This window comes from Perca fluviatilis, chromosome 4 (genome assembly GCF_010015445.1).
Source record: "Perca fluviatilis chromosome 4, GENO_Pfluv_1.0, whole genome shotgun sequence".
NCBI classification, from domain to species: Eukaryota; Metazoa; Chordata; class Actinopteri; order Perciformes; family Percidae; genus Perca; species Perca fluviatilis.
The window spans coordinates 29591693-29616106 of NC_053115.1; the positions used below are offsets into that span (position 1 = coordinate 29591693).

At 41.9% G+C, this 24414-nt stretch overlaps 2 protein-coding genes across 2 annotated transcripts in view; one reads left to right on the forward strand and one right to left on the reverse strand.

Moving 5' to 3' along the window:
• The window catches only part of LOC120557724 (centromere protein P), a 110700-nt gene extending 106526 nt beyond the window's left edge, over nucleotides 1–4174 (forward strand). The window contains exons 8-10 of the mRNA XM_039798289.1: nucleotides 2757–2836; nucleotides 2930–3021; nucleotides 3853–4174. Coding sequence (XP_039654223.1) covers nucleotides 2757–2836; nucleotides 2930–3021; nucleotides 3853–3983 — 303 coding nt within the window. The 3' untranslated portion in view covers nucleotides 3984–4174. The remainder of the gene's footprint in view (nucleotides 1–2756; nucleotides 2837–2929; nucleotides 3022–3852) is intronic.
• A 4940-nt stretch (nucleotides 4175–9114) lies between these two features.
• ippk (inositol 1,3,4,5,6-pentakisphosphate 2-kinase) lies at nucleotides 9115–22428 on the reverse strand. Its single transcript, XM_039798286.1, has 14 exons — nucleotides 22205–22428; nucleotides 19139–19198; nucleotides 18461–18556; nucleotides 16576–16642; nucleotides 16300–16418; nucleotides 15947–16036; nucleotides 15277–15335; nucleotides 14985–15057; nucleotides 12335–12487; nucleotides 11587–11707; nucleotides 10871–11006; nucleotides 10646–10748; nucleotides 10142–10233; nucleotides 9115–9592 (listed from the first exon to the last, which is right to left on the reverse strand). Exons 1-14 carry the CDS (start codon nucleotides 22346–22348, stop codon nucleotides 9340–9342), a joined length of 1566 nt encoding a protein of 521 aa, XP_039654220.1. The 5' UTR covers nucleotides 22349–22428; the 3' UTR covers nucleotides 9115–9339.
• Nucleotides 22429–24414: the final 1986 nt, after the last annotated feature.

The window sequence follows — 24414 nt, forward strand, 5'->3', positions numbered from 1 at the left end:
TGTGTGTGTGTGTGTGTGTGTGTGTGTGTGTGTGTGTGTCGCTGTGTGATGATAGTGTGTCTCAGACCATTGCGCAGTTGTGTGGAGCAGAGCAGGCTTACGGAGCTGTGAGGTAAAGCCAGGATTTGTACTGCAGCTGGGACAAAAGAAGAGAGTGAGAGAGTAATAAACGGAGAGAGAGAAAGAGACAGAGAGACAGGTCTGACATCTGTCTCTCTGTCTGAGGGAGGACACGGCCAACATGTCCCAGCTGGTTAATGAAGTGAAAGTGCTGGTAATGAACATGTGAAAATGACAAAATCAGGAGGTTGACTGATTATGAAACATGGAGGCTGGTTCAGTGCTGGTGTGGAAATAACCGGAAGGTCTCAGAGGTCAGAGGTCACACAAAACCAAACATCCCACTTCAATGTCAACTAGAAAGATGAGAAAAACTTTTTTTCTGCTCAGCAACATGTTTAAACTAGAGACCGCCTTGGGGGTTTTAAACAGGGCCTTTATTTTGATCTCAACTACACACCGTAAAGTTCTAAGATCTTGCGCGGCTGCGTCGCTATCGCGGTGACCAAATCTGGTCGTAGACAGCGAGAAATACTATAAACATCTGGCAACGTACTCAAAACCTTCTCTTCGGTAGTTCCTGCTGCAGTAGGTGTCTCCAGGACCACACTTTGCCATGATACACAGACAGACAAGGTGAAAACAATACCAGCGTAGCTGATGTACTTCCTCTGATGATGTGATTGAGTGTCTCATGTGAATTGTGACATCATAAAAACATGCCTGGAAGTTTATGAATAGGACCCATTACACCCCAGGGACGTTTTTTGGCAAGCCACGCAGACCGGCCTCTCGCCCCGTAGACGAATTAGACCTCGCAGGTCTCGTAGGAGAGTTGTCCGACGCTAGGCAATGCCAATTATACTTGTAGTGCAAGCACCAAAATGACAGTACCCCTATTTTCTTTTTAAAGCCAAATAACTTAAATAAGTTCCACTGTTTTTGTGTGTTTTTTAATAAAAGGAGATGGACTAAGCATGAGCAAGAATCAGGAGCCCTCCTTACATGACACCAGTGTCATCATGTAATTCTTCTGAAGTCAAATCAGATTTACAGTTTATCACGTCAATAAACTCAGCCGAATTATTCTCTTCAAAACGTTTACATGAGTCGTAAAGTTCACATCTAAGAGGAGTTTCCACTGGAACTGAAGCAGCTTTCATTTCTCAACATCTCAGCTGTGAAGTCAATGAAACAACACAACCTAAAACTAGTGTACTCAGTACCTCATATGTGAGTATTTTCTGTGATGAATGAGGCCTTAGTGTTGAGGTTACTAAACAGATGTTGTAGCGCCCCCCGCAGGGCAAACTGAGACAACTTTTTGAAAATGGTAGAAAACCGCAGTAATGGGAAGCATTTCACCATAAGTTTCTACAGGCCAGGAATGATCTAGTACTTAACTGGTAATGTAGGAAGAACTAAAGGTAAATTACAATTTGTTTTATGATAATAAATTAAAATAAAAGTCAAATCTTCCTTGAAAAGCGAGTAACAAACAAATAATTGTGTATATTACTTTTCAAGAAATAGACACATTCTTTAAAGATAGTGACTTCTCATGTGATGCATATTTCACTATATTTACTAAATTTTGCTTTCTTTTTTTAAAGAATATTTAAAGTAATACTTTGTCATTATTGCTGTGATATTTGGTGTAAACTTTCTGCATAATAATTGCTTATAATAAGTGTAAAAGTACTTCAACAATACAAATAGTTTGTAGATTTTATCCAAACTCAATCAGTATTGTTTAAATAATGTCAATGATGAAAACATCAGGATCCTGTATTCATCAAACTGTTAAAGTTGGGACTTAAAGTGCTCATATTATGCGGTTTGGCTTTTTCCTTTATTGTGTTAAATATCTTTTTTGTGCACGTTATAGGTTTACAAAGTGAAAAAGCCCAAAGGGACTTACCATCTCCAACAGGAAACACTGTTCACAAACTGCTCCAAACAGCTCTATTGTAGTCCAGCCTTTACTTCAGAGACAAACGTGCGTCAGTTTGTAACACACGTTATAATGCTCGCCTAGCTGCTAGCATGGCACTCCCTCATACTCTGCTTCTGACTGGCTAGTAGTCCTTACCTAGGTACTGCGCATGTGTGACTCCCAACAAAGATGGGATAGAAGTGTGATGTCTCACTCTGTAGCTAAAACAGAGAGCTCAACACACAGGGTGAAAAGAGGATCTGCAGCAATGTGTAGTACAATAAATATATGGTGGTGGTGGTGTTTTTTTGGGGGGGGGCTTTTCCCTTTATGTGATAGTGACAGTGGATAGACAGGAAAGGTGGGAGAGAGATGGTGAATGACACGCAGCAAAGGGCCGCAGGTCGGACCCGAACCCGGGTCGCTGCAAAGGACTCAGCCTACATGGGGCGCACGCTCCTACTGGGTGAGCTAGAGGTCGCCCCAAATATAGTGTTTTTTGAAAATTAAACCATGTAAACCTATTCTGGTACAACCTCAAAATACAATTATTAACCTGAAAATTAGGCATAATATGAGCACTTTAAAGGTTTAAGTCTGTCTTAAAACAATACTGACATGTCCGTATGTATGTTGGTTGCTGTAGTTCTTCCATTCTGGCCACATTGAAGTCATGGGACCAGCATCCACCCTGAGTGAAAGCTCTTTCTAAAGTTGATCTGAAGATAATGAGTCTCTCTGTGCGTTTATCTCTCTGCAGGAGAAGTATCCGTCTGTCGTCTCTCTTCCTGGAGGCTGCAGGTCAGCAGTCATGACTCTGAGTCACCCTGAGCTTTCTGGGTAAATATACCGATACTGATGGAGCACAGTAACACACACAGCCCTGAGCTGTCACCTCCGCTGGCCTCTCACTGTATGTGCTTTTGTCTACAGCTGCGTCTTGTTCGTCCATTGGTCCATCGAGGTCTCCAGAGAGGGCAGAGTCACTCCAAAGATCGAGCTGCTGACAAAGATCCCTGAGAAAGGTAAACTATTCTCTACTACTACTCCTGCAGTTTACCTCAACTCTAACTATGAAAAGACAATGACATTTCTGTATTATTAATACACTAATCTTACCTAAAATCACATGAGTTTATCCCCAAAACAGAACGTGGGTGTCATGTGTTTTCTTGCCCGGAGTTCTGGCTACATGCTGCTTCAACAAGCTCCACCAGTACAGGAGTTTGAAAGTTAGGGGACATGTCTGTAAATCACACCTTTTGACTTTTCTCAGACTTTACCTGATAAATGAATAATCAGGACAAGAAACCAGCTGGTAAAATGTCCGAAATGTCAACTTGAAACCGCTACCGCTAACAAATTTAAAGCAGACTGAGCTCTGAGTTTAGTCTGGGGAGTCTGCTCTGTATTTTTGTGATCAACGGGCAGAGTTCAAATGATAGGTTCGCCAGCCATCAGGGCTGCAACTTACAATTATTTATCACTGATTAAGCTACTACTATTTCTGAATTTATTAATTTATCGTTTTGTCTACAGAATGCCAGTAAATAAGTTTGGAAAAATGGGCCAGTGTCAATTTTTGTTGAGTTTTATTTGATCATCAGTACAAAACCCAAAGCATCAAATCCTCACATTGAGAATCTGGAACCAGCTAATGTATTACCTCATTTTCTGCTTTAAAAATTATCAAAATAGTTGTAAATTAATTCATGTAAAAAAACAGATTTTTCTGATATCCTGTTGATGTACTGCATTCTGACCTGTGAGTAACCATCACAGGTCAAACTGACTGCAACTTTGCCTGGCAACACTTCGGTAAGATGATGTTCAGTTCTTTCTCTCTCTCTCTGCAGCGCTGCGGTTGTTTCCCTCTCAGGCTGTCAGTGGCGCTGCTGAGGCCTTTCAGAGCCTGCTGAGAATTCTGGGACCTGAAGCCGCTGTGGAGTCGGTCATCATGGCGGTCAGCCTTTCACAGGACACATAACTCACTTTTTCATGTATTATAGGTTAACATGTCCAAACTGAGCTATAGTACAAATAAAGGAAACTCACAGCGATGGCTTAGTCTCTTAGAAATCTTTATTCAATAGAAAGAGCATGACCGTGACGGTTTTAACAGCAGTGCTCGTTGGTCAAAATCTACAAAAATAAATAATTTAAATACAAAATGCCAAACAGCAGTGTCGCCTTTGTATTTTGAAATAGTTTTCTTCTCTCAGCTATTTACACACACGCAGTCATTAGAAGTCTGTAGGTAGCACAGTGCTGTGATGTTTCTGCAGGCCGACGCTCAGGCAGCAAGCAGAGGCAGAGGCAACCGACCAATCAGACTGCAGCTCACCGTGAGAACGCTTTGCTTTTCCCTAATTAGAAGAGCTTTTCTGTAATCTTTAACATAATCTTAAATGAAATAATTTTGCAATTTATCAGCTCTACGTTTTATTGAGCTCTAGTTTCTGGTTTCTAGTTTCTAGTCTTGTATCCTAGTATTATTATTATTGCATTAAATCTGACAATCTGAACCCGACATTTCCAGAATCCTTAAAGATTCGTTTATCTGTATGAAAAAATATTCTGTCCGCTGCACGATAAGACCATTTATCCAACATAAACCACACAAAGATGGTAGCTCGAAATACATATGTCTATGTAATTAGGGTTTTCACAAATCCATCTCAACTCAGGGTCCATTTGCTCTCTTGTTCTGGAGATTTTGACCATATCACAATCATGAGTTTACTCAGTTGTCATGGAAATGTCTGAGCACCTCCTAGGGCTTCTTGTTGACTTTAAAGTTCAACAACTAAACTCAATCGGCTGATGGAGAAATGTGTAATTACAGTTGAAAGCGCTTTATCCAGAACAACATTGATTGTTCTAGAAAAACCTTCCAAACTGTGGTTAAATAAATTACTTTCAGATAAAGTTACCGCGACAGAAAGACAGACATTAATTTTATCATTCTACACAGACATGACAACGTTTCAATCTAAGCAGAAACGTTTGTGGTCAAAACATTGTAATGCACACAGAATAAAAAGTAAAATTGAAAATAATCTGTTAAAACGTAGTTGTGGCATTTGTGACCGGATGGTTTGGCATAAAGGTTATAGATTTGTTTTCAAAAGTTAACCGTAGTAGCATCAAATCTTCAACTGTCCAACTCAGAGACGACGCACAGAGATATCCACCCTTCTCCCACTTAACTCCCATGAGCCTCTGCTTCTCTGTCATGCTGCCTGTTGCGTCTTCAGTTCAACAGTTCAAATATCAGCGGTTGGTTCAGTTCACTGCTGTCCACTCTCCAGCCCTTTAACTCCTCCGCCTCCCAGGCAGCGACGGTGTCAGTCAAACCTGATTGGTTAACGGTCTAACTGTCCAAAGTAACCATCTTGTTTGAAACCTTTTTAGTGTTTGGATGGAACAGAACTACTGACCACGTCACACTGATGCTGACCTGCTGCTGATGAAACATCTCCAGCTGCCCGACGATGGGAGATCAGAGTGGAGTGTGAAGAATTTTTCTGTCGTCTGAAGTTTGTCTTGTAGTGTGATTTGTTTTCAGACGTTTGATTGGCTGATGGAGGTGGTGGAGGTTGGAGAGTGGACACTGTAAACAGGAACTGAAGTCAAGTGTTACCAGTTTTATCTTAAGCCTCTGTGAGCGCTGCTGGTTTAAGAGGACGATGAGATCACCAGGAGGGGAGATCACAGGTTTTACCCAAACGACCCGAGCTAATACCAACCCAAACATCTGGACTCAAGTCAACACTCATCTGCTGATGGTAACAGAGAGCTGAAGTCCCCAAACTGGGTGAAATCCTCAACTCCTGGTGACATCGCCGCCCTGTCCTCAGAAACCTCCCAGCGCTCCTGAACGCATCGTTTTGCAAACATCAGACGACCCTGTGGAGCTTCAGTTCGGTTCGGGTCGTCAGGAGTCCGAGGTACTGAGAGTTCACGGCTGCGTCCACAGCAGCCTCGACTGATCTGATGTCAGTCTGAACAGAGACGAACCAACACAGATATATCTCAGAGCTGTGAACGCACCCTGTAACAAATTGAGTATTCTCAACACACACACACACACACACACACACGCCACCCTCCAGTCCTACCAGAACATTTAGGCACATGGACAAACGCACATCAAGCCACTTATGGCACAGAAAACCAGCGGAGCAGCATTAAGCTGAATCTGAAGAGGACTGCTCTCTGTTACCCAGCAGCCTTTGCTCTGGTGGGTTAGACTGATCTACAATAGAACACTCGGACCTCTGGTGAGGAGAAAGAAGGCTTCACTTTAAAATCCTCTGCTGTGGGAAGGTACGGTCACATTAGTCTTCTGTTCTGTGAAGTCTGGTATAGGGATAACATTGGCTGTATTCAAACCCGCCTGCTATACAAGCAGTACGTACTGATTTGGCCAAAATGTGTTATGCAGTATGCAAACTGCCAAAAAATACCTAGATGTCGTAATAATTCGGAAAAGCTCCCCAATATGCATTGGACCAGTCTAACTCGCCTACTTTGTCCCACAATGCTTTTCCGAGAGCGGCTAAGCCTGGCCAGGCATACTGCAAAAATAAATCTGTTTTAACAGTTTCATACAACGTACTAGCATCAGTGTTTCCATCGGCCGACTGTGTGAAATCACACAGTCAGAGTCTGCACCAAAACCGCAAGCACGTGGCTGAATCTGGGTTTGGGCTTCAATTGTAAATAAGAGACCGGGCAAATCTTCACAGCACCGAAGTGTGATGTAACCGTACATTTACAAAGCTACCTATCACCAGGGTTAGTACACACAGGAGTGTTAGACAACTATTAATATGCTGCTTTTCTTCCAACAAAACCGGCTGTGACAACAATAAGAGTTAAAAATGTGCTTTTTTTTCCCCCCAACACAAAAGCAGGAACAGGAAGAAAAAAAAAAAGGCTTCGCTTGAAGAACCCTAAAGGAGCTGCTTCGTCAGAGGTCCCAGCTGGACCTTAAAGGTCCCATGGCATGAAAATTTCACTTTGAGGTTTTTTAACATGAATGAGTTCCCCCAGCCTGCCTATGGTCCCCCAGTGGCTAGAAATGGTGATAGGTGTAAACCGAGCCCTGGGTGTCCTGCTCTGCCTTTGAGAAAATTTAAAGCTCAGATGGGCCGATCTGGAAGGTTACCTCCCCTTTCTCTGCTTTGTCCGCCCAGAGAATTTGGCCCACCCATGAGAGAGAGACATCATGGCTTTCAAACGAGCAAAGTGGCAGTTGGTCAAGCCCCCACGCTCCACCTTGCCCCCACCCCACCCTCTCCTCCTCAATAGCTCCAGACACAGAAATGGCACATCCTAAGGAAAGCTCATTGTGGGACTGGCTCTAGTGGCTGTAATTCTGCACCAAGGCTGGATTTCAGGAAAGAGACTTCAGATACAGTATTAGGGGACCACTAAGGTCTATATGAAAGCATCCAAAGAGCACCATGTCATGGGACCTTTTAAAGGGTCAGTTAACCCAAATGACTTGTATATACACTCAGTACTAAAACGTCTTCAACTATGAGCTAATACAATACAACAGCACCTCCACTAATGCTACCCTTACGAAACTACACGGGACTGTATTATATTGAGTTCTGCCCATCTCATGTATGGAAATGAGGTGGACGAAACATAGTATAATATAACATCTAACAGTTTCAACATTAAATGAATAAAAGTTTCATAAAAATATAATTTATAACAGGGCTGTTGTAGTGGATTGCATTATATTGTACAGCTGTACCTAATGAACACACCGCTGGCTGAGTGGGTTCTCTCTCTTCCCTCTAGTGAAATCTCCATGCACGTCGTTTGGTTTATTGGTCCAGGTTTTGAGATGTGTGTCTGAGATTTCGGCCTCGACCGCAATACAATGGAGGAGCGTGAAATTTGGTTTGTGTTGGATTTGAAAAAGATGTTCTAGGTTTTATTGGAACTATTTTCTTTCGAATAGTTTCTATAAAAACTGTCTCCAGTGTCTTCTGTAGCTTATGCAGAGTTACAGTGGGAGTGTTTCTGAGGAGTCATTCATTAAATATTAGACTTTGTTCTATTGTAGTGGAGGCAGAACAACATATACGTCAAAACCTGGACCAACAAAACCAAACCTGGATAGATAGCACGGGGGACTGGCCCTTTAACTACACTCCTCCCTGATAAAGAAAAATAAAGTCACAAACATTTGACCTTCGACATCGCTCCTCCTCCCACCTGCTTTCGTGAAGGTTTTCAATACATTCAAACACTGCAGCGCCTCATCTCATTCATCACATAGGAGTTGATCAGCGTGATGAGTGGCACTAAAAACCTCCGTGGAGTCCAGCAGGGACCTGAAACACCAGCGCCTTCTCTCTGGCTGTAGCTATGGGAACTAGTGCTTCTGTTACAATGCTGATGTTAAAGGTGCTCTAAGCCATGTTGGGTGACGTCACTTCTTGTTGACGTTCGAAGTATTGTCAAACTAAACAGAGTCTAGCTCGCCGCTCCCTCCTCATCATCCCGTCCCCTCCCCCTGCCTCCAATCCTTGTCGGTTAATGGCTGTAAGACTTATGTTTGGTGGTGCAGTTTGTTTTTGTTGCCGTTTGTGGAGCCTGGGCTGTCCACAGAGGCCGCGTTTTTTTTTTAACTGTGTGTTCAGGGGACAGGCAGCTCACAGATAGTGAGGAGATGTTTGCTGTATGTGACCACAAAAAAAAAATCCTTAAAGCCTTAAAAAACGCACTACATCGCTTAGATCACCTTTAACAGAACACTAGTTCTACCTGGAGATACATATTGGCCCCGCCTACATTCAGGAAATGACATCATACATACGTCTAAGCCCAACGACCTGTTTTTTTTTCTCTCCATCACTTTCATTTTTCTTTCGCCGTTCTTTCACTCAGAGCCTCTCTGTCAGCATGTTGTTGCCAGGAGGTCAATCCAAACTCTTTTTTAAAGTTAATTTTCTAATAAATATGAATCATATTTTCACAGAGCGATGATGTTGGTATTCACCTCCTGACAGGAACGAGAAGTCTCCACGACGACACAAAAAAACTCTAGAGCCAGTAACAGAAATATTGGAATTCACTTAAACATCTGGTGGTTAAGTGTTGACTTCCTAGAGATTTTAATTTTGCTGAGCAGCATCAACTGGAGCTGTTAACTCTTAGCATGAGCGAAGAGAAAGTGCTGCAGTCAAGTCTCGGATAAACAGCTCTGGTCTGAAGTGATCTCTAGACCTCTGCATCAACACGGCGTCTCTGTTTGAAGCATCAGTGTGGCGTCCGCTAGTCTTCGTCTTCAGGGTCGTCCGGCTCTTATTGGGCAATCACACAGGGTGGAAGAGCAGCGTGCAGTCCTCTCTCTCTGCAGCTGTGAAGATGCCGGAGTGCGGCGGCATAGAGCCCTTTGGCAAGGCACCGCCAGTCCTCAGGTAGCAGGAGACGATCTTCTGGTCCAGGCGCAACTGGCGGGGGATGCTGTCAAACGGCTTCGGGTCCAGATCCAAGATGGAGACGGAGTAAGAGAAGGCAGGAGGTCTGGAGGAGAGGAAGTCCCTGAGCCACCTCTGACTGGAAAGACTGGGGGATTTCTGTTTCAGTTTAAATATGCTGAGCTGATGTCTGGCTCCACCTGGTGGACTTCATTACCACACACTGATTTGTAAAAACCGTACATGTCTTCAGGGACCAAAATCAATAGGTTCTTACCAGGAAGTTGCCCTAATCAAGGATGGAACCAACAATTATTTTCAATATCAATTAAGGTTTTAGTTTATAAGTAGTGTAAATGTCAGAAAATGGTGGAAAATGTTTTGGTATTTTATTGTGATAAATCATAGATTATTGGAAGTTATTGATAAACTATAAATCTCAGTAGTGATCAGGAACTAGTTCCATGATGGTAAATCACTCCATAAAACTTTAATTTTTCTGTAACGCCCTATAATGTCACAAGAACAAACAGTGGACAGTTGTTAAAAAAAATGTAGTAAACAGGGTGTTAATCCATAGTGTTCTAATGAACACATATATAATAAACACTGTTTATCCCAACTGTTGGAGCAGTTTAGTGCAGCACTAGTCTTATTAAAGATACCCCGTGGAGCAGTGGTGGAAAGTAACTCTTACCCTTCATCATCCTCTTCTTCCTCACTTCTGGGCACCAGGGTGACCATGATGGAGCAGTCCTTGGCTGTCATGGCAACGCGGTACTGATGGACCTGAAGTCAAAACATACAGCAGTTAGACGTGCGCCCATCTTAAGGCAGGTGAGGGAGTGTTCGGGGGGAGAGGGTGGGAAACCAGTCCGGTTCAGTAACTGATTCCCAAAAAAGAACAATGAATTAGCCGCTGTTAATGAATCAATACATTTCTTCCACTGTCACTGCATAATCTCAATTATTATGGCCATCACTTAGAAAGGTCTTATTTTCCATGTTATGTAGAATTGCACTCTCTACTGAAGTAGATGTTTTTTACAGTAAAAAAAAAAAAATAAACTAATTCCAGCTCAGTTTATGTGATGATTTAACCAGTGTTTAATGCTCCGAGTCTAACAGACAGACCTGATATTTGGAAAACTTCGACCATCACACAGAGAACCTGACGCGAGGTTCCAGCTCTTAGTCTTACCTTGGCGACAGCGTACTCCACGCAGCCGTCGTCATCAGTCGGACATTTCTGCAGCTTCTCTAGGAAGGCCTCGTCGTACGGCCCATCCATCTGAAGACGAGTTCTGACACGGAGACAGACAGGAAGTGATGCCAGAGATCAGACCGTGGCCCTTCATAAGTGATGGGGTAAATAAACATTTACTACAGGTTTGTTTTTTTCTAATACTGGGTAACGGTGTACTACCTCTCTTTAGGGAAGTCCTGCAAGTGTTGCTCCACCCGGCGGAACAGAGGGTAAAGTCCTTCAATGTCCAGCGTGTCCAACATCTGAGTCTGAAGTGTCCTGAACAACACACTGTCGCTGGGTAAACCCTGAGAGCCTGTACACACACACACACAGGAAATCTTTTCTGTTCTAATCAAACTGTTTGAGGTCACACTTCTGGTCTATATAGTAACTTAAAATGTTTAAATCAGGAAGAGGTTTTCAGTTTTACAAATAATCACAATCGGCATCAGATGTTACAAGCAAAATGTTGTGTTGAAAAGTGCTTCTTTCAAACCACAAACATTTCCAAGGGAGGCTGCTGCACAAGAAAAACCTTTGTAAGAGAGGAAAGACAGGCAGGCTGCACACACATCTGTTAGACTGGTCTACAGAACTAGTTACAATTCACACCAGAAAAAAAACAAAAAAGCTAACAAAAATCCAAGACGAAGACCAGCAAGTAATCACATTGTAGAAGCTGGAGCTTAAATAAGGACAATAAATAAACTAGTGCTAGTAGTGTTTGATTTCACAGTCTGCATATTGTGCGTTTAGTGAATTGAACCACTTTGTGAGCTTCCAGATTTGCCCTTCAGCTGTGACTGAGTGGAGCTCAAACCATTTTTAAAAACACCGGTTTAGTGGAATCACCGAACACCGAAAGAAAACACAGAAAACAGACAGGTTCTGACCATGGCGAATCCTCTCCTTGTTGAACACACTTGCTTCACAGAAGCTCCGTCCTTCTCCTTGTCTGTCCGTCACCACCCCTCCATCTCCTCCGCCACCACTCAGCAGGGCGTTCACCAGGACCTATAGAGAGATACTTGCCTGTGAGGCTTCACCACAGTGTGTGTCTGAAGACAGATACAATCAATGAAACGTGCTTCGGGGTCCTCTCTTCAGCCGGTGTCTTCACTCAGCCACTCAACAAGATTGTTAGTTCGACAAAGAGTCCACTCCAAACGTCCGTACTATCGTGAGCCGTTTGTCTCACGTCAGATTGAAGGGTCAGAATCTCCCAGTTAAACCTTCTTATCAGATCAATAACTGCAGACTACCATCAATTAATAATATCTACATTTTTTAACATGAAAAAGTAAAAAAGGTACACTAGACTTAGTCAATACAGCTTGTAAATATCTAACTTCAATCTAGTGTTTTTAAAATGAGAGACTAGCTTATACGCAAGTATGCAACTTCAAACTAACACTGTGACACCTGCTGTGAGTTTCTCTTCTCACATCTCCAACTGACTGAGCAGTTTCACATCTGGAAAATACTCCTCGTGTATTTGTTCGGGCAGAGACATGAGGAGAATTTGTTCCGTTGGGGACTCTTAAAGTTGGTACATTTTTAGTTTACTGCTCAGCTGTACCTCACAGATATATTTTTACTTTGAATTAAAAAGGAATACCTCATAATATTTGTTGGTTTTACCTGGATGAAGTCGTTAAGGACCGCTTTGCTGGTCATGTGACTGTTGATCCTTTTGTTTCCATGCTGGAAGTATGGTCGGAGATGATGCAGCAGAGAGGTCAGGTCCATCGCGTCGTCACTGCCCTCCTTACTGCTGTAGATACACTGACCGCCCTGAGAACACACACACACACACACACACACACACACACACACGATTTGTCACATCTTTGGTTCAGAGTTAAAAAAAGGCTGAATCAGAAGATCAAAGGTAACATTTGCAGCAACTTCAGAGATCTCAAGTAGAGATAAAGTTTAGAGAAGTTCGTCTTAGTCAAGGGTCACAAGTTTTGGAGGTGCACAGATACCCTGCTGCACTGTGGGACTTTTCTCTTGTTGCTGCATGTTCTCAGTGTCTAAACGACAGCAACACGTCTAAGTAACGCGATTCCTCTTTGCAGCAGCAGCCAGACAAGCGTCTCGCCTCTAAAACAACCCACAGCTGCTTTCTGTTCATTTATCTCCAGCAGGGCGTGTCACTGCAGATACAAAGCCTAAACGCCTGTGGCGACGCAGATCATTTCTGTTTCCATTTGAAATGAAAACATAGTGTTGATGTAGCCTTAAGGCCCAAACACACTGAATGAGGACCCATCGCGACCAAAGCTGCTTTTTCTGCAGCCGCACTACATGTTTGGAGAGAGTTACTGTAATATGCTATGTAATTATTAGAGCCCGAGCGATACATCGACGGGCCGATATTAGGCATTTTTCAAACTTACAATACTTACTTTTCACCTTTTGCCACTTCGCTTCAAACAAGAATATAAACTGTATTTTTGTGAAAATCAACAACAAGTGGGACACAATCATGAAGTGGAACAAAATTTATTGATATTTCAAACTTTTTAACAAATAAAAACGAAAATGCAAAATTACACCTAAGTAAACTTTGAGCCACTTTTGCTATTACAGCTGTAAGTCGCGGGTAGTCTCTATCAGTTTTGCACACGACTGACATTTTTGCCCATTCCTCCTTGCAAAACACTGAGCCAGTGAGGTTGGATGGAAGCGTTTACAGCACAGTTCTTTCCACAGATCTCGATTGATTCGGTCTCTTTGACTTGGCCATTCAACACTTGATATGTTTTTTGTGAACCATTCCATTGTATTTTTTATTCTGACATTGTCTTTTGGAAGACAAATCTCCTCCCAGTCTCAGGTCTTTTGCAGACTCCATCAGGTTTTCCTCCAGAATGGTCCTATTTGGCTCCATCCATCTTCCCATCAATTTTAACCATCTTCCCTGTCCCTGCTGAAGAAAAGCAGGCCCAAACCATGATGCTGCCACCACCATGTTTGACAGTGGGGATGGTGTGTTCAGGGTGATGAGCTGTGTTGCTTTTACGCCAAACATAACGTTTTGCATTGTTGCCAAAAAGTTCGATTTTGGTTTCATCTGACCACAGCACCTTGTTCCACATGTTTGGTGTGTGTCTCCCCAGTGGCTTGTGGCAAACTTTAAACCACACTTTTATGGATATCTTTAAGAAATGGCTTTCTTCTTGCCACTCTTCCATAAAGGCCAGATTTGTGCAGTATACGACTGATTGTTGTCCTATGGACAGAGTCTCCCCCCTCAGCTGTAGATCTCTGCAGTTCATCCAGAGTGATCATGGGCCTCTTGGCTGCATCTCTGATCAGTCTACTCCTTGTATGAGCTGAAAGTTTAGAGGGACGGCCGGTCTTCGTAGATTTGCAGTGGTCTGATACTCCTTCCATTTCAATATTATCGCTTGCACAGTGCTCCTTGGGATGTTTAAAGCTTGGGAAATATTTTTGTATCAAAACCGCTTTAAACTTCTCCACAACAGTATTTCGGACCAGCCTGATGTGTTCCTTGTTCTTCATGATGCTCTCTGCGCTTTACACGGACCTCTGAGACTATCACAGAGCAGGTGCATTTATACGGAGACTTGATTACACACAGCTGGATACTATTTATCATCATTAGTCATTTAGGTCAACATTGGATCATTCAGAGATCCTCCACTGAACTTCTGGAGAGAGTTTGCTGCACTGAAAGTAAAGGGGCTGAATAATTTTGCTACGTCAATTTTTCAGTTTTTATTTGTTAAAAAGTTTGAAATATCCAATAAATTTCGTTCCACTTCATGATTGTCCACTTGTTGTTGATTCTTCACAAAAATTACAGTTTTATATCTTTATGTTTGAAGCCTGAAATGTGGCAAAAGGTCGAAAAGTTCAAGGGGGCGAATACTTTCAGGGCACTGTATCAGTATCGGCATTTATAATGGCCGATAAATGAATATATATATATATTTTTTTTTTTTTCATAATATATGAAAATATTTGACAGGAACTTTTCCCATTTGACCGGTAAAATAAAATCGGGACCATTTTTTTTTCTAGTGGAAAGACTGTCCTAAATTGCCATCTTTTCTAAAATACTGCTGGTTCTTTGGTGTTGGTGCTTCAAATCAGCATCGACTGAGGCGCGTCAATGAACGCTTTCAGTGCGTGTGTGCCTTTAGAACCCATTTTTTAAAAGCAGTAGATGTATTGATCAACTGTGTTGCTGATGAAGTCTGAAGTTGTGATTAAACAGTTCCACATTTTTCAGACAGGTGTGGTTGGGGTTGTGTCTCACCTTGAAGATTTTTAAGTTGTTCTGAGGTTCTTCTATCAGGTGTCTGATGGCAAAGTGCATTCTCTGTCGGTTTCTGAAAAACAAGAAAAAAAAACAGAGCAAGTCACGTTCAGCTGCACAACAGTGAAGCAGCTTTATTATAAGAAGCTGAATATGCAGTGTAGTGGTAGGATTTGTTGCAGAACTGACCTTAATATACATATACAGTATTGTTAAATATGTTACTGCAGTACAACTGGTAATATGAGTTTTACAGTAGTGTTGATTGTAACAGTTGCTGCAGTAATCTCACCCTGAGAACAGGTCGAGAGGACAGTAGAGACTGCGTCTCTTCCACTTTCCACTGGCCACCTGGAGAGACAGAGAAGACAGAGTGATTAAGGACGAAATGTCAAAGATGAGACCGCAGTAATAGAAACAAAACGTTTGGTGTTCTTAAGTTGTACTATAGCTGTTCTGTACTTGTACCGATCCCATTCTTTTGGCCCCGAGTCCCATGGAAATACTGAGTCCAATCCGATACATATTTACATAAATATTGATTAAATATGTATCACATCACACACACACAATGAAACAGCAGCTGTAGCTACTAAGTCTGGCACACCTTGGTTTTCACGAGCTACTTGACCAAATACTAAAAAGGTCCATTAGGTTTATAAGCTTAAATTATTGATATGATATGAATCAAAGTTTAACTGGAGAGACAACCTCAAACATATTTATATACAGTCTATGGTTAACATGGGCACCGAAGGGGAGTGGGCAGTACTCTGCTGTGCTTCCACCCCGTCTCGAATGGGCAGCACAGCAAAATCTTGACCGGAGAGACACAGCTGTGGTGCTTTTGTGGTGTTATCGATTACATTAGTGTTGTCATAAGTTTATTAACCAGTGGGAAAAAACTTTCCTCACGGTGGCATCCCTAGTGTACTGTTTTACTGTACTGTGGTTGTAGTTACCTTGTAGTGTTGGTGCATGCAGAAGCGGCACACTTTGGTCTTGATGTCTTTGCTGACGTGTTTAGAGGATGGCAGGAAGCCACATTTAGGCTAAAAACACAAGACACACAAAAACAGCAGCTAAGTAACACACACACACACACACACTCAGTCATACTCATGTGATTTGTTGTTTGGCTTTTATGAGAATGATTCACAGGCAAAGAATTTCTGAAAACTGTGGCTGCTTGTGTGCACTTCTTTATTAGGAATACATGTTTTCTTTCCTGAAACATGATCAGTGCCAATATTCAATTTAAAAAGGGGGGGAGCAGTTGTATGCCTTAAAAAAAAATGCGCGAGTGTGTGTGTACCTTGATCTCGATACAGAGTGGAGGAGTGTGTGCTGGCTGGTGGAGGGCTGGAGCTGTCAGGTTGGGTAGACAGAGTGCACAGCCGCTGTAGATGTCCATCACCTTCTCACAGCGCCAGGCTGACAAACACACAGACACAACATTTTCAGTACTCCTCTATAACCCTCTACAAGAAAACAAATAAGCATAAACATATTCTCCAACATGTCAAACCGTTCCTTTAACAGATTTCAATACTAGTGTTCCCACAGAACTTATTTTTAAAAACAGTTTTACCTGGTCTTTGATGTTGAACTTTGATTGACAACTGTCGCACAAACTCTAACGGCAGTTTGACCACTTCCTGTAGAGAAAACGAAGACAGTCACATTAAGTCCAGTTTTTGAACAGAACATGTTCGCACGTCTGTCTCTGCGTTTGTTTTCTACCGTAAAAGCGCTGTGATCTACTGGGTAGTGTTCCTAATCATCAGTTTACTTTGGGGGTGATCATGCACAGAGCCAGCTTCGATAGTGAATTTTAATAATGTTTTAAATGTAGGCTCCATGTAACCCCGGGAGGGTTTTTCATGTGCTAAAACTCTCCAGACTTTGTTTTTGTAAATTTCTGCTGCTAGGAATACATTCCAATAGGGATTCACATTAAGCTTACAAAACTTACTTATGCACTGTTGCTATTTTTGAAAAGTGCAACAATTTACAAACGTCCCCAGATTTTAGACAGTGGGGGGTAAAACTGCCACAGGCTTCACGGTTACTGATCAGCAGACATGGGGGACTCGAGTCACATGACTTGACTCGAGTCGCAAATTTTAGGACTTGAGACTTGCTTGATTAACATTCATAAAAGACTCGACTTGACTTGACTTTGACTTGATATTCATGACTTGGGACTTGACTTAGACTTGAGTCAAATGACTTGAAATGACTTGATTTTCTGTTTAATAAATATTTTTTTTTCCCCCTCTGATATTGAGGAGGAGTTAACTTTACGATTTTAGTGCTGTTGCATGCGTAGGAACCGTTGATATGATGACGCGGCGGCGGCAGACCGTCAGTAAACAACACTGGCTATGGGTAATTTAACGTCATGGATCCCTCTCATGGGCGCCGATACCGTGGGTGCTCCGGAGCTCGAGCACCCACGGAAAATACTGACCACCCACGTGTGCCAGACTGCCAGTTCATTTTTATATTAATCTAAAATTAAACACTGCAGTTGTGGAGCGTCTGTCATAGTGTGATTGGTTATGTCGGTGGCATTGATTCTTAATTTCCCACGAAGCTGATCGCGGTTACGTGCCAGTTAAACTTTTCATCTCCAATTCTATCTGTATTTGTGAGAAGTGGCGCTGTCCATAGGCTAGGCTAGGCCTACTTTACGGCTTTATTATGGCGTGTGTGTTCGTGTCGGCCGCTGTCCATTTCCTAAGGTTCTGAAATGCTTTTTTTTTTTTAAAGGGTGTGCGCGTGTAAGCACCCACAGAGGAAAACATAAATCGGCGCCTATGTCCCTCTGCACAGAAAATAATAAAGTTTGGCTATAAGGATTACACATCTGACCAGGCAAAGCAGCAAAGAACGGCAGTTTGCAAGGTCTGCAGTACAAAAATTTCCAACGTCGAATTTCATCAGACACTTCAAATCGGGAGAGATTCAGGTTCCAATCCCCATATTCAGCTGAACCACTATTTGGACGTTTGTGATGGACGGAACTCCCTTCAGTTTTTGGCCAAGACTTGAGACTTGCTTGTGACTTGCCCATGTGTGACTTACTCCCATCTCTGCTGATCAGTGACCAAGACTTTCCTGTATTGTATTGTATTTGTCTGGGGTTTTCATTTTTTCTTACTTGTCTTGTTTGTTTTAGCTTTAAGGGAAACTCCACATTAGCCGGTACTAGCATAACACATCTGAATCTCTGACTGCACCGTCAGTGGTCAAATTGCATTGTGAGTAATGTAGGCTCCACGTTTTGACCATAGATGTTTACCCTTTTTGTCCATTGTGTGTCTAACAATGTTCTAGGAGTGTAATGTTAAACCAGTGGAGCAAGCTTTTGATGTTATGCAAGATTAAATTTAGATAAAGACTAAACCGATTAAAAAAAAAAAAAAACATACTGGATGATAGTATACGGTGTGAACATAGTAGTGTCTTACCCCACTGTGGATGAACTTCTCTCCCAGCAGGCTGCTCATCACGTTGGAGCTGAAGTCAACAATGTTCTGGATCTGTCTAAAAGCCTGCTCCACTGTCTGGAGGACAAACACAAAGACAGACAGGCAAATTATAACAGGTTCTGAGACTTGACATCTAATCTCTGTCAACATTAGATGTCATGTTGACAGAGCATTGACTTATTTGCCCTCTCTGAGGTGCATAGGGGATCACAAAGTCATCTCAGTTATTGGTTTACACTAAACACCAACATGCGATTACAACAATGGACTCTGTTCCCTCTTAGCATTGTTCCAGACCTCTCCCACAATCTACGATTCAAAAAGTGTTTTGCTGTTGTGCTCACTGACAAAGGTTTCCATGGTTAGACAAACAATCACCCGCTCAGGGCTCCGGAGACCTGATTAATAACATAATTTAACTCAGTTAGGCGTAATCTTCTTGCATAGCCTAACTTAATAGCTACCAAGATACATCAAATGTAACCACATATTTTTGTGCAAAGTGGGCTCATGTAGGAATGGCGACTCCATTTGTCATCGCAGCTGACAACAACTGCTCCTTGTGTATTTGGACGAGAGAGAGAGAGAGAGAGAGAGAGAGAGAGAGAGAGAGATTCAGAAAACACCTGACACACACACACACAGACTCCTATTTACCTGTGGTGGATTTTCAGAGTCCTCGGCTGGATACTTGAGCAGGCGTAGAACTCTGGAAAGCTGCAAGTACAAAATAAAAGCTCAGTTAGGATCAATGGAGCCTCATTTAAACACAGGCCAGAATGTGGACTCACACCTGAACTACTGAGCAGGGTCAATCCAGGAACATCTCCAAGAGATTCCTGAGGTGGGTTAAATACTGATATAGTTTCCCCACAGTGCAACAGGACCAGCAAGTCCACAGAGTTGGGACAATTGTCTCTGATAGTCTACAGAACTTTCACTATATTAACTTTTTTTTTTTTAATAATACACAACAGTGACTACTCCTGTCAGCACTTGGGTGTGTTTAAGTAAAGAGCATCCATATACCTGGAAATCGGATGACATAACAGGATACTTTAGCACAAGAAACTACATTTATGAGAAGAATCAGGTTATGCAGGAAGCTGGTGTGTTTATGTGCACTGTAGTAAGATGATTATTGCAAAATCCAAATTCACATGCAGCAAGTCAGTAATCAAATTCTGAGACTTATTTTAAGTGTATTGTGTATTTTGGGGGCGGATACTGCAGTGAGAATTTGTCCTTACAGCTTGAACTTGTCCAATCAGTCAAATGTTCAGTGGTGAAAACCAACTTAATTTAGACTTCTAGGGGCAACTTAGTTTCAGTTTTAGTCAGACTTTGAATTTAATCATTTTGAAAAAAGGGATGTATCTTTACATGTAATTATATTTTCTTATTTCCTGCTACTCTTCTGTCAACAGTGATACTTCCACTGTATTGGGTGTCTGTCCTGCACCTGCTTATGTAAAGAAAAATGTCACTAACCCATTCCCCTCTAAAACAGTATTGGTCTCAAACATTTCATATGTCGGTCGGGCTCTAATAATCAGTGTAGCAATATTGATAAGAATATGTATATCAATCTACATGACAAATGCCTGCAGTCACAAACAAAATATTTACTCAAACTATTCCCTTGTGCCTAAAGCACAACATGTTTTTGATACCAACTGCAATGTATCTGTTGCATCAAGAATCAAAAACTGCGCCTGTCTCTCTAAGCCGCCCTCCCGTGGTCAGCATTTCGGGGTCCTCCGCATCTGAGCTCTCGGAGTCCATGCAGCCGGGGAATAACTAACGCCAGTGTAGCCACACTTTCTACTCCTTTATAGTGTAGGCCTATTTGTAACAAGGGCTGGCCAATATGGACCAAAATCATGTCTATACTAATTACAATAAAAGTACAGTGCCCGTTGAAAATGTGCCGTTTGGAACAGGCCGATTGCTTGGCCTGTGGTATTGCTGGTTGTTGAATTCTCCAAAACCAAATTGTACCCAAAAATGACTTACAGAAGGACCCCAAACCACTTAATATGCAACTCCAGTTTTTTTTAATGTCTGTAGTCAACCTAGGGGAAAGTTAAATACATCAAAGTATTTGGTGTTGGGTCGATTTCCTTTCCCCCGTCGAGTACTTTATTGTGATTGTAGTAATCGTTTTTTGTAAGGGAGATATACGTTATAGGCGTAACGTTACATGTACCCTGGTAATAGGCGTATGATTCGCTTTTTTTAAACGGCGGTAGTAACGTAATAAATGATTGGTGAAAAGTGAGTGGTGATGGCGAAAAGTGGGTGGTGATGGCACAGTGGATATGACACATGCCTTTGGGGTGGGAGACCCGGGTTCGAGTCCCACTGTGACACATCAACCAAGGTGCTCCAGAGGAATTGGAAGTCGCTTTGGATAAAAGCGTCAGCTAAATGACATGTAAATTAGAGGCAAATTTACACAACAGTTGTGATGTCCCTGTTTGCTATCCGCTCGTGCTCCTGGAAAGTTGGAAAGTGAAGAGAAGTACGTTTGGTATATCCAGTTGGAAGCAGGAAAAAGTGTACTGGAGTAGTAGCCGGTAGTTGCCCTAGTTGTGACATCACAACTGTACGGAAATGCTGACAGGTTTAAAGGCACTGTTTCCAAATTGGGCAAAAACAAATCTCACTTTTTACAATATGGGACCTTTAAGTAAACGTAAACAATCAAAAACAAGAAAGCTTGATTGTTAATGAGCTGATTAACTTTACAACCACAGATATCTATATAGTTACAACACCGCTTCTCTGAAGTCATAACACGTCCCCGATTGCTCAATACCAACATGAGCAAATCGGTCCCTTAAATGTGACTTTCCCCACAGTCAAACAGGGATATGGCAATCAATCAATTTTTATTTGTCACGTGAAATCCTGCAGCATACAATGACACTGAAATGTTATCCCATCAGCTACTTACTACTGCATGATTAACCATAAAGCAGACTGTGGCCATCAGATCGCCACACAGAAAAAGAGTCACCCGGTTAAATGACACGGCACTTCAGGATCCAGCCAAGTCTCGGGGAAATGACACCACAGCTCCCGACAGTCAGTTAGTTAGTTACCCTGCCCAGGTCAGTCCAGCGTCTGCTAGCACCGGATTAACATGCATGGAAGTGAACTCAAAAGTCTAACGGTCTGCATCAGAGTCAGCTAACAGGCAGCTTCTGTTAGGCAGTAGCCTAGCTAGTAAAGAGTTTACTCCAACCAGCAGCTAGATGAGAAACCTGGGAAGCTGCATGTGGCTACATTAGCTTCCCAGCAGCCCGTTTAGCATTTTACATGTTATGACCCAACACCATCCAGTCAGTCCGTCACTTTGACTGGACATACAGCTGTATGTAATTTCTACTAATTAGTGGTGTTTTTAGGAGTTGTTGTCACTGTGTAACAATCTTTGGACTGATTTAAACTCTTAGTTGTCGGCTAGGCTAAGCTAGCACACACAGGCTAACGATGATAACTACATAAAATCCTGATGCGTCACCCTCCAGTTATAAACAGATGTTTCACATAACTTCTATAAAGTTTCCATCAACAGCAACACCGAGCGGGAGCCCATTTAACGTTAGAGAAGTGTGAAGCGAGCGGTGGGTGTCCTTTTTAAAGCTAAATGTGCACCGCTCCTGCTTTAGCCGAACTTGGACTGACGTTAGCTTTATGTTAGCCTAGCCTGCTCACCTGTACGTGTGAGACCACCAGGCTCTTGTTCCCCTCTCCATGATACTTCCAGTCGTTCTCGTCCATTTTGTCCAGTTCCATCACACCAACGATGACAAACTGAGCACCCGTTAACGGTAGATAGAAACGACGGCACGGCCACATACAAGTACTCTGACTGGCACTACTGGCTGCTAGCAATGAAGTACCAAAGAAACCGACTGACTTCTTCTGCCCCGCCCCGGTTGACAAAATTCGATTGAGACTTCAAAATAAAAGTCCAACTGGTGGACAATAACCATATATTCAATTCAAAGGGGCTTTACAGGCATGGGAAACAGACGTTTACATTGCCAAAGCATTTGTGAAATAAAAAACAAAAATGTACATACAATTTGTAATATCTAATCAAAAAAAGTGTAACTTAAACCGATAACATTTCAAGAGTATTAATCAAATATAGGAATGGAAATATGTCAAGTTTAACTAATATATACATAGGCCTATATATACAGATAAGATATAACTTAAGATAAAAATATAAAAGTGTCTGTCCTACATTTAAGCGTGATATTTTGGCATCTGACTGATGTTTGTATAGTTGGTCAATGGCAAAAAAAAAGTGTTCTAGTAGTGTTTTAAACTGTTAACAGTGAGACTGCATTTTCCTCAGTTCTGTTGTGACAACATTGCCTGTTTTAGTGTTCGTTGCAGTGCAGAGTTGGCTCTTTTATTCAAGACAATGCCTCAACCTGTATTTTTGTTGTAAGAGACATGCATGCTGACATTTCTGATGCAAAGTCTATGTTTGCTAATCACCTAATGCATTTTTTGCACTGACACTGGTTTAATACAGTCGGGTTCCGCCATCCATTCCGACATACGCCCACTCCGAAATTGACGTCTAATTGTCGGAGTCAGTGGCGGCACTTCCAAACGTCCCACCACTCCTACAATTTTTTTTTCCATTAGGGTTAGGGGTTAGGGTTAGGGGATAGCGGCATGTCGGACTGGCAGCATGTAACCAATACAGTCAAGCAAGGTGCTTTTGCCTAATAATACGCCTACTTGTAGTTGATGTAATTACATCAGTTACATTCATTATGATTTTGCCATTGCCAATACCGTTTTCTCTGTCTCTAAATGTTAAGAAGCTACCAATTTGATCTACTGTGGCTAATAGCATTAACTCAGGAAGATTAGACTGGACTAAATTAACGATGGAAGATTTCCAGAAGTAGCCTATCATATTAAGACGGATGGGTTGCTGGGAAACATTGCACTGCCCAAAGATGCCATAAGATGTTGTGATATTAATTGTAAGAATTCACAACATAGTAAAGATGTATGTGTTTATATGAATCAATTGTGGAATAACTTAACACTGCCAGTAGGCATTTCTATAAACCTCAGCGTATGGCATATAGCATCAAGCCTGGTTGGAACGAGCATGTAGCAGAACTTCATGCCAAAGCTGTGTGTGCATTTAAAGCCGGGATAGAGTCCGTTAGAGATAGACAGATAGCCCTTTATTTGAAGAGAAGAAACGGGCAAATGCAAATTTTAAAGACGCATTTAGATTTATAAAAAGGAATGAGAACTCGATGAGGTCTGACTCTTTGGCATGTAAGTTGCATAATAGAAGTTATGACTTCTGGAAAGAGGTCAGAGCCATGAACAGTAGTAAAATGTCTTTACCCTCAAATACTGAGGGAGTCAGTGGCTCAGATGTAATTCGCCAGATGTGGCGGCAACATTATGAGTTGTTAATAATGTGGTTATTAATTCAGAAGAGGTACAATCTGCAGTATTGGGATTAGATGACAATAAAGTGTGTGGCGCTGATAAAATAACTGCTGAACATCTAAAATATGCAAGCAAGAAACTTGTTCCTCTGTTTGCTATTTGTATGACAGGTTTCTTATTTCATGGGACGCTGCCTGAAACTATCTTATCTTTATTATTAGTGCCCCTCATCAAAGACAAAGCTGGCAAAATAAACAGCATGGACAATTAGACCTATAGCCATATCTAGCATTGTATCTAAAATGTTGGAGAGAATTATTGTCAACAGGTTGGAACAGTATATTCTTACCACTGACAACCAATTAGGTTTAAAACGTCAACACGGTACAGACGTGTATATTTGCCTTAAAGGACATTTGAGATCATTATAATAGCCAGAATTCCACAACTTTTATGTGTTTCTAAGGCATTTTGTGCCTACGCCA

What these genes read in the sequence shown, in the direction of transcription:
- ippk (XM_039798286.1), bottom strand. Translation starts at nt 22,348, where the DNA reads ATGTGGCCGTGCCGTCGTTTCTATCTACCGTTAACGGGTGCTCAGTTT. An exon ending in CACTCTGTATCGAGATCAAG is followed by an intron (nt 16,037 to 16,299) that starts GTACACACACAC and finishes TTGTGTTTTTAG; the next exon opens with CCTAAATGTGGCTTCCTGCC. An exon ending in GCATGCACCAACACTACAAG is followed by an intron (nt 15,336 to 15,946) that starts GTAACTACAACC and finishes CTGTCTCTCCAG; the next exon opens with GTGGCCAGTGGAAAGTGGAA.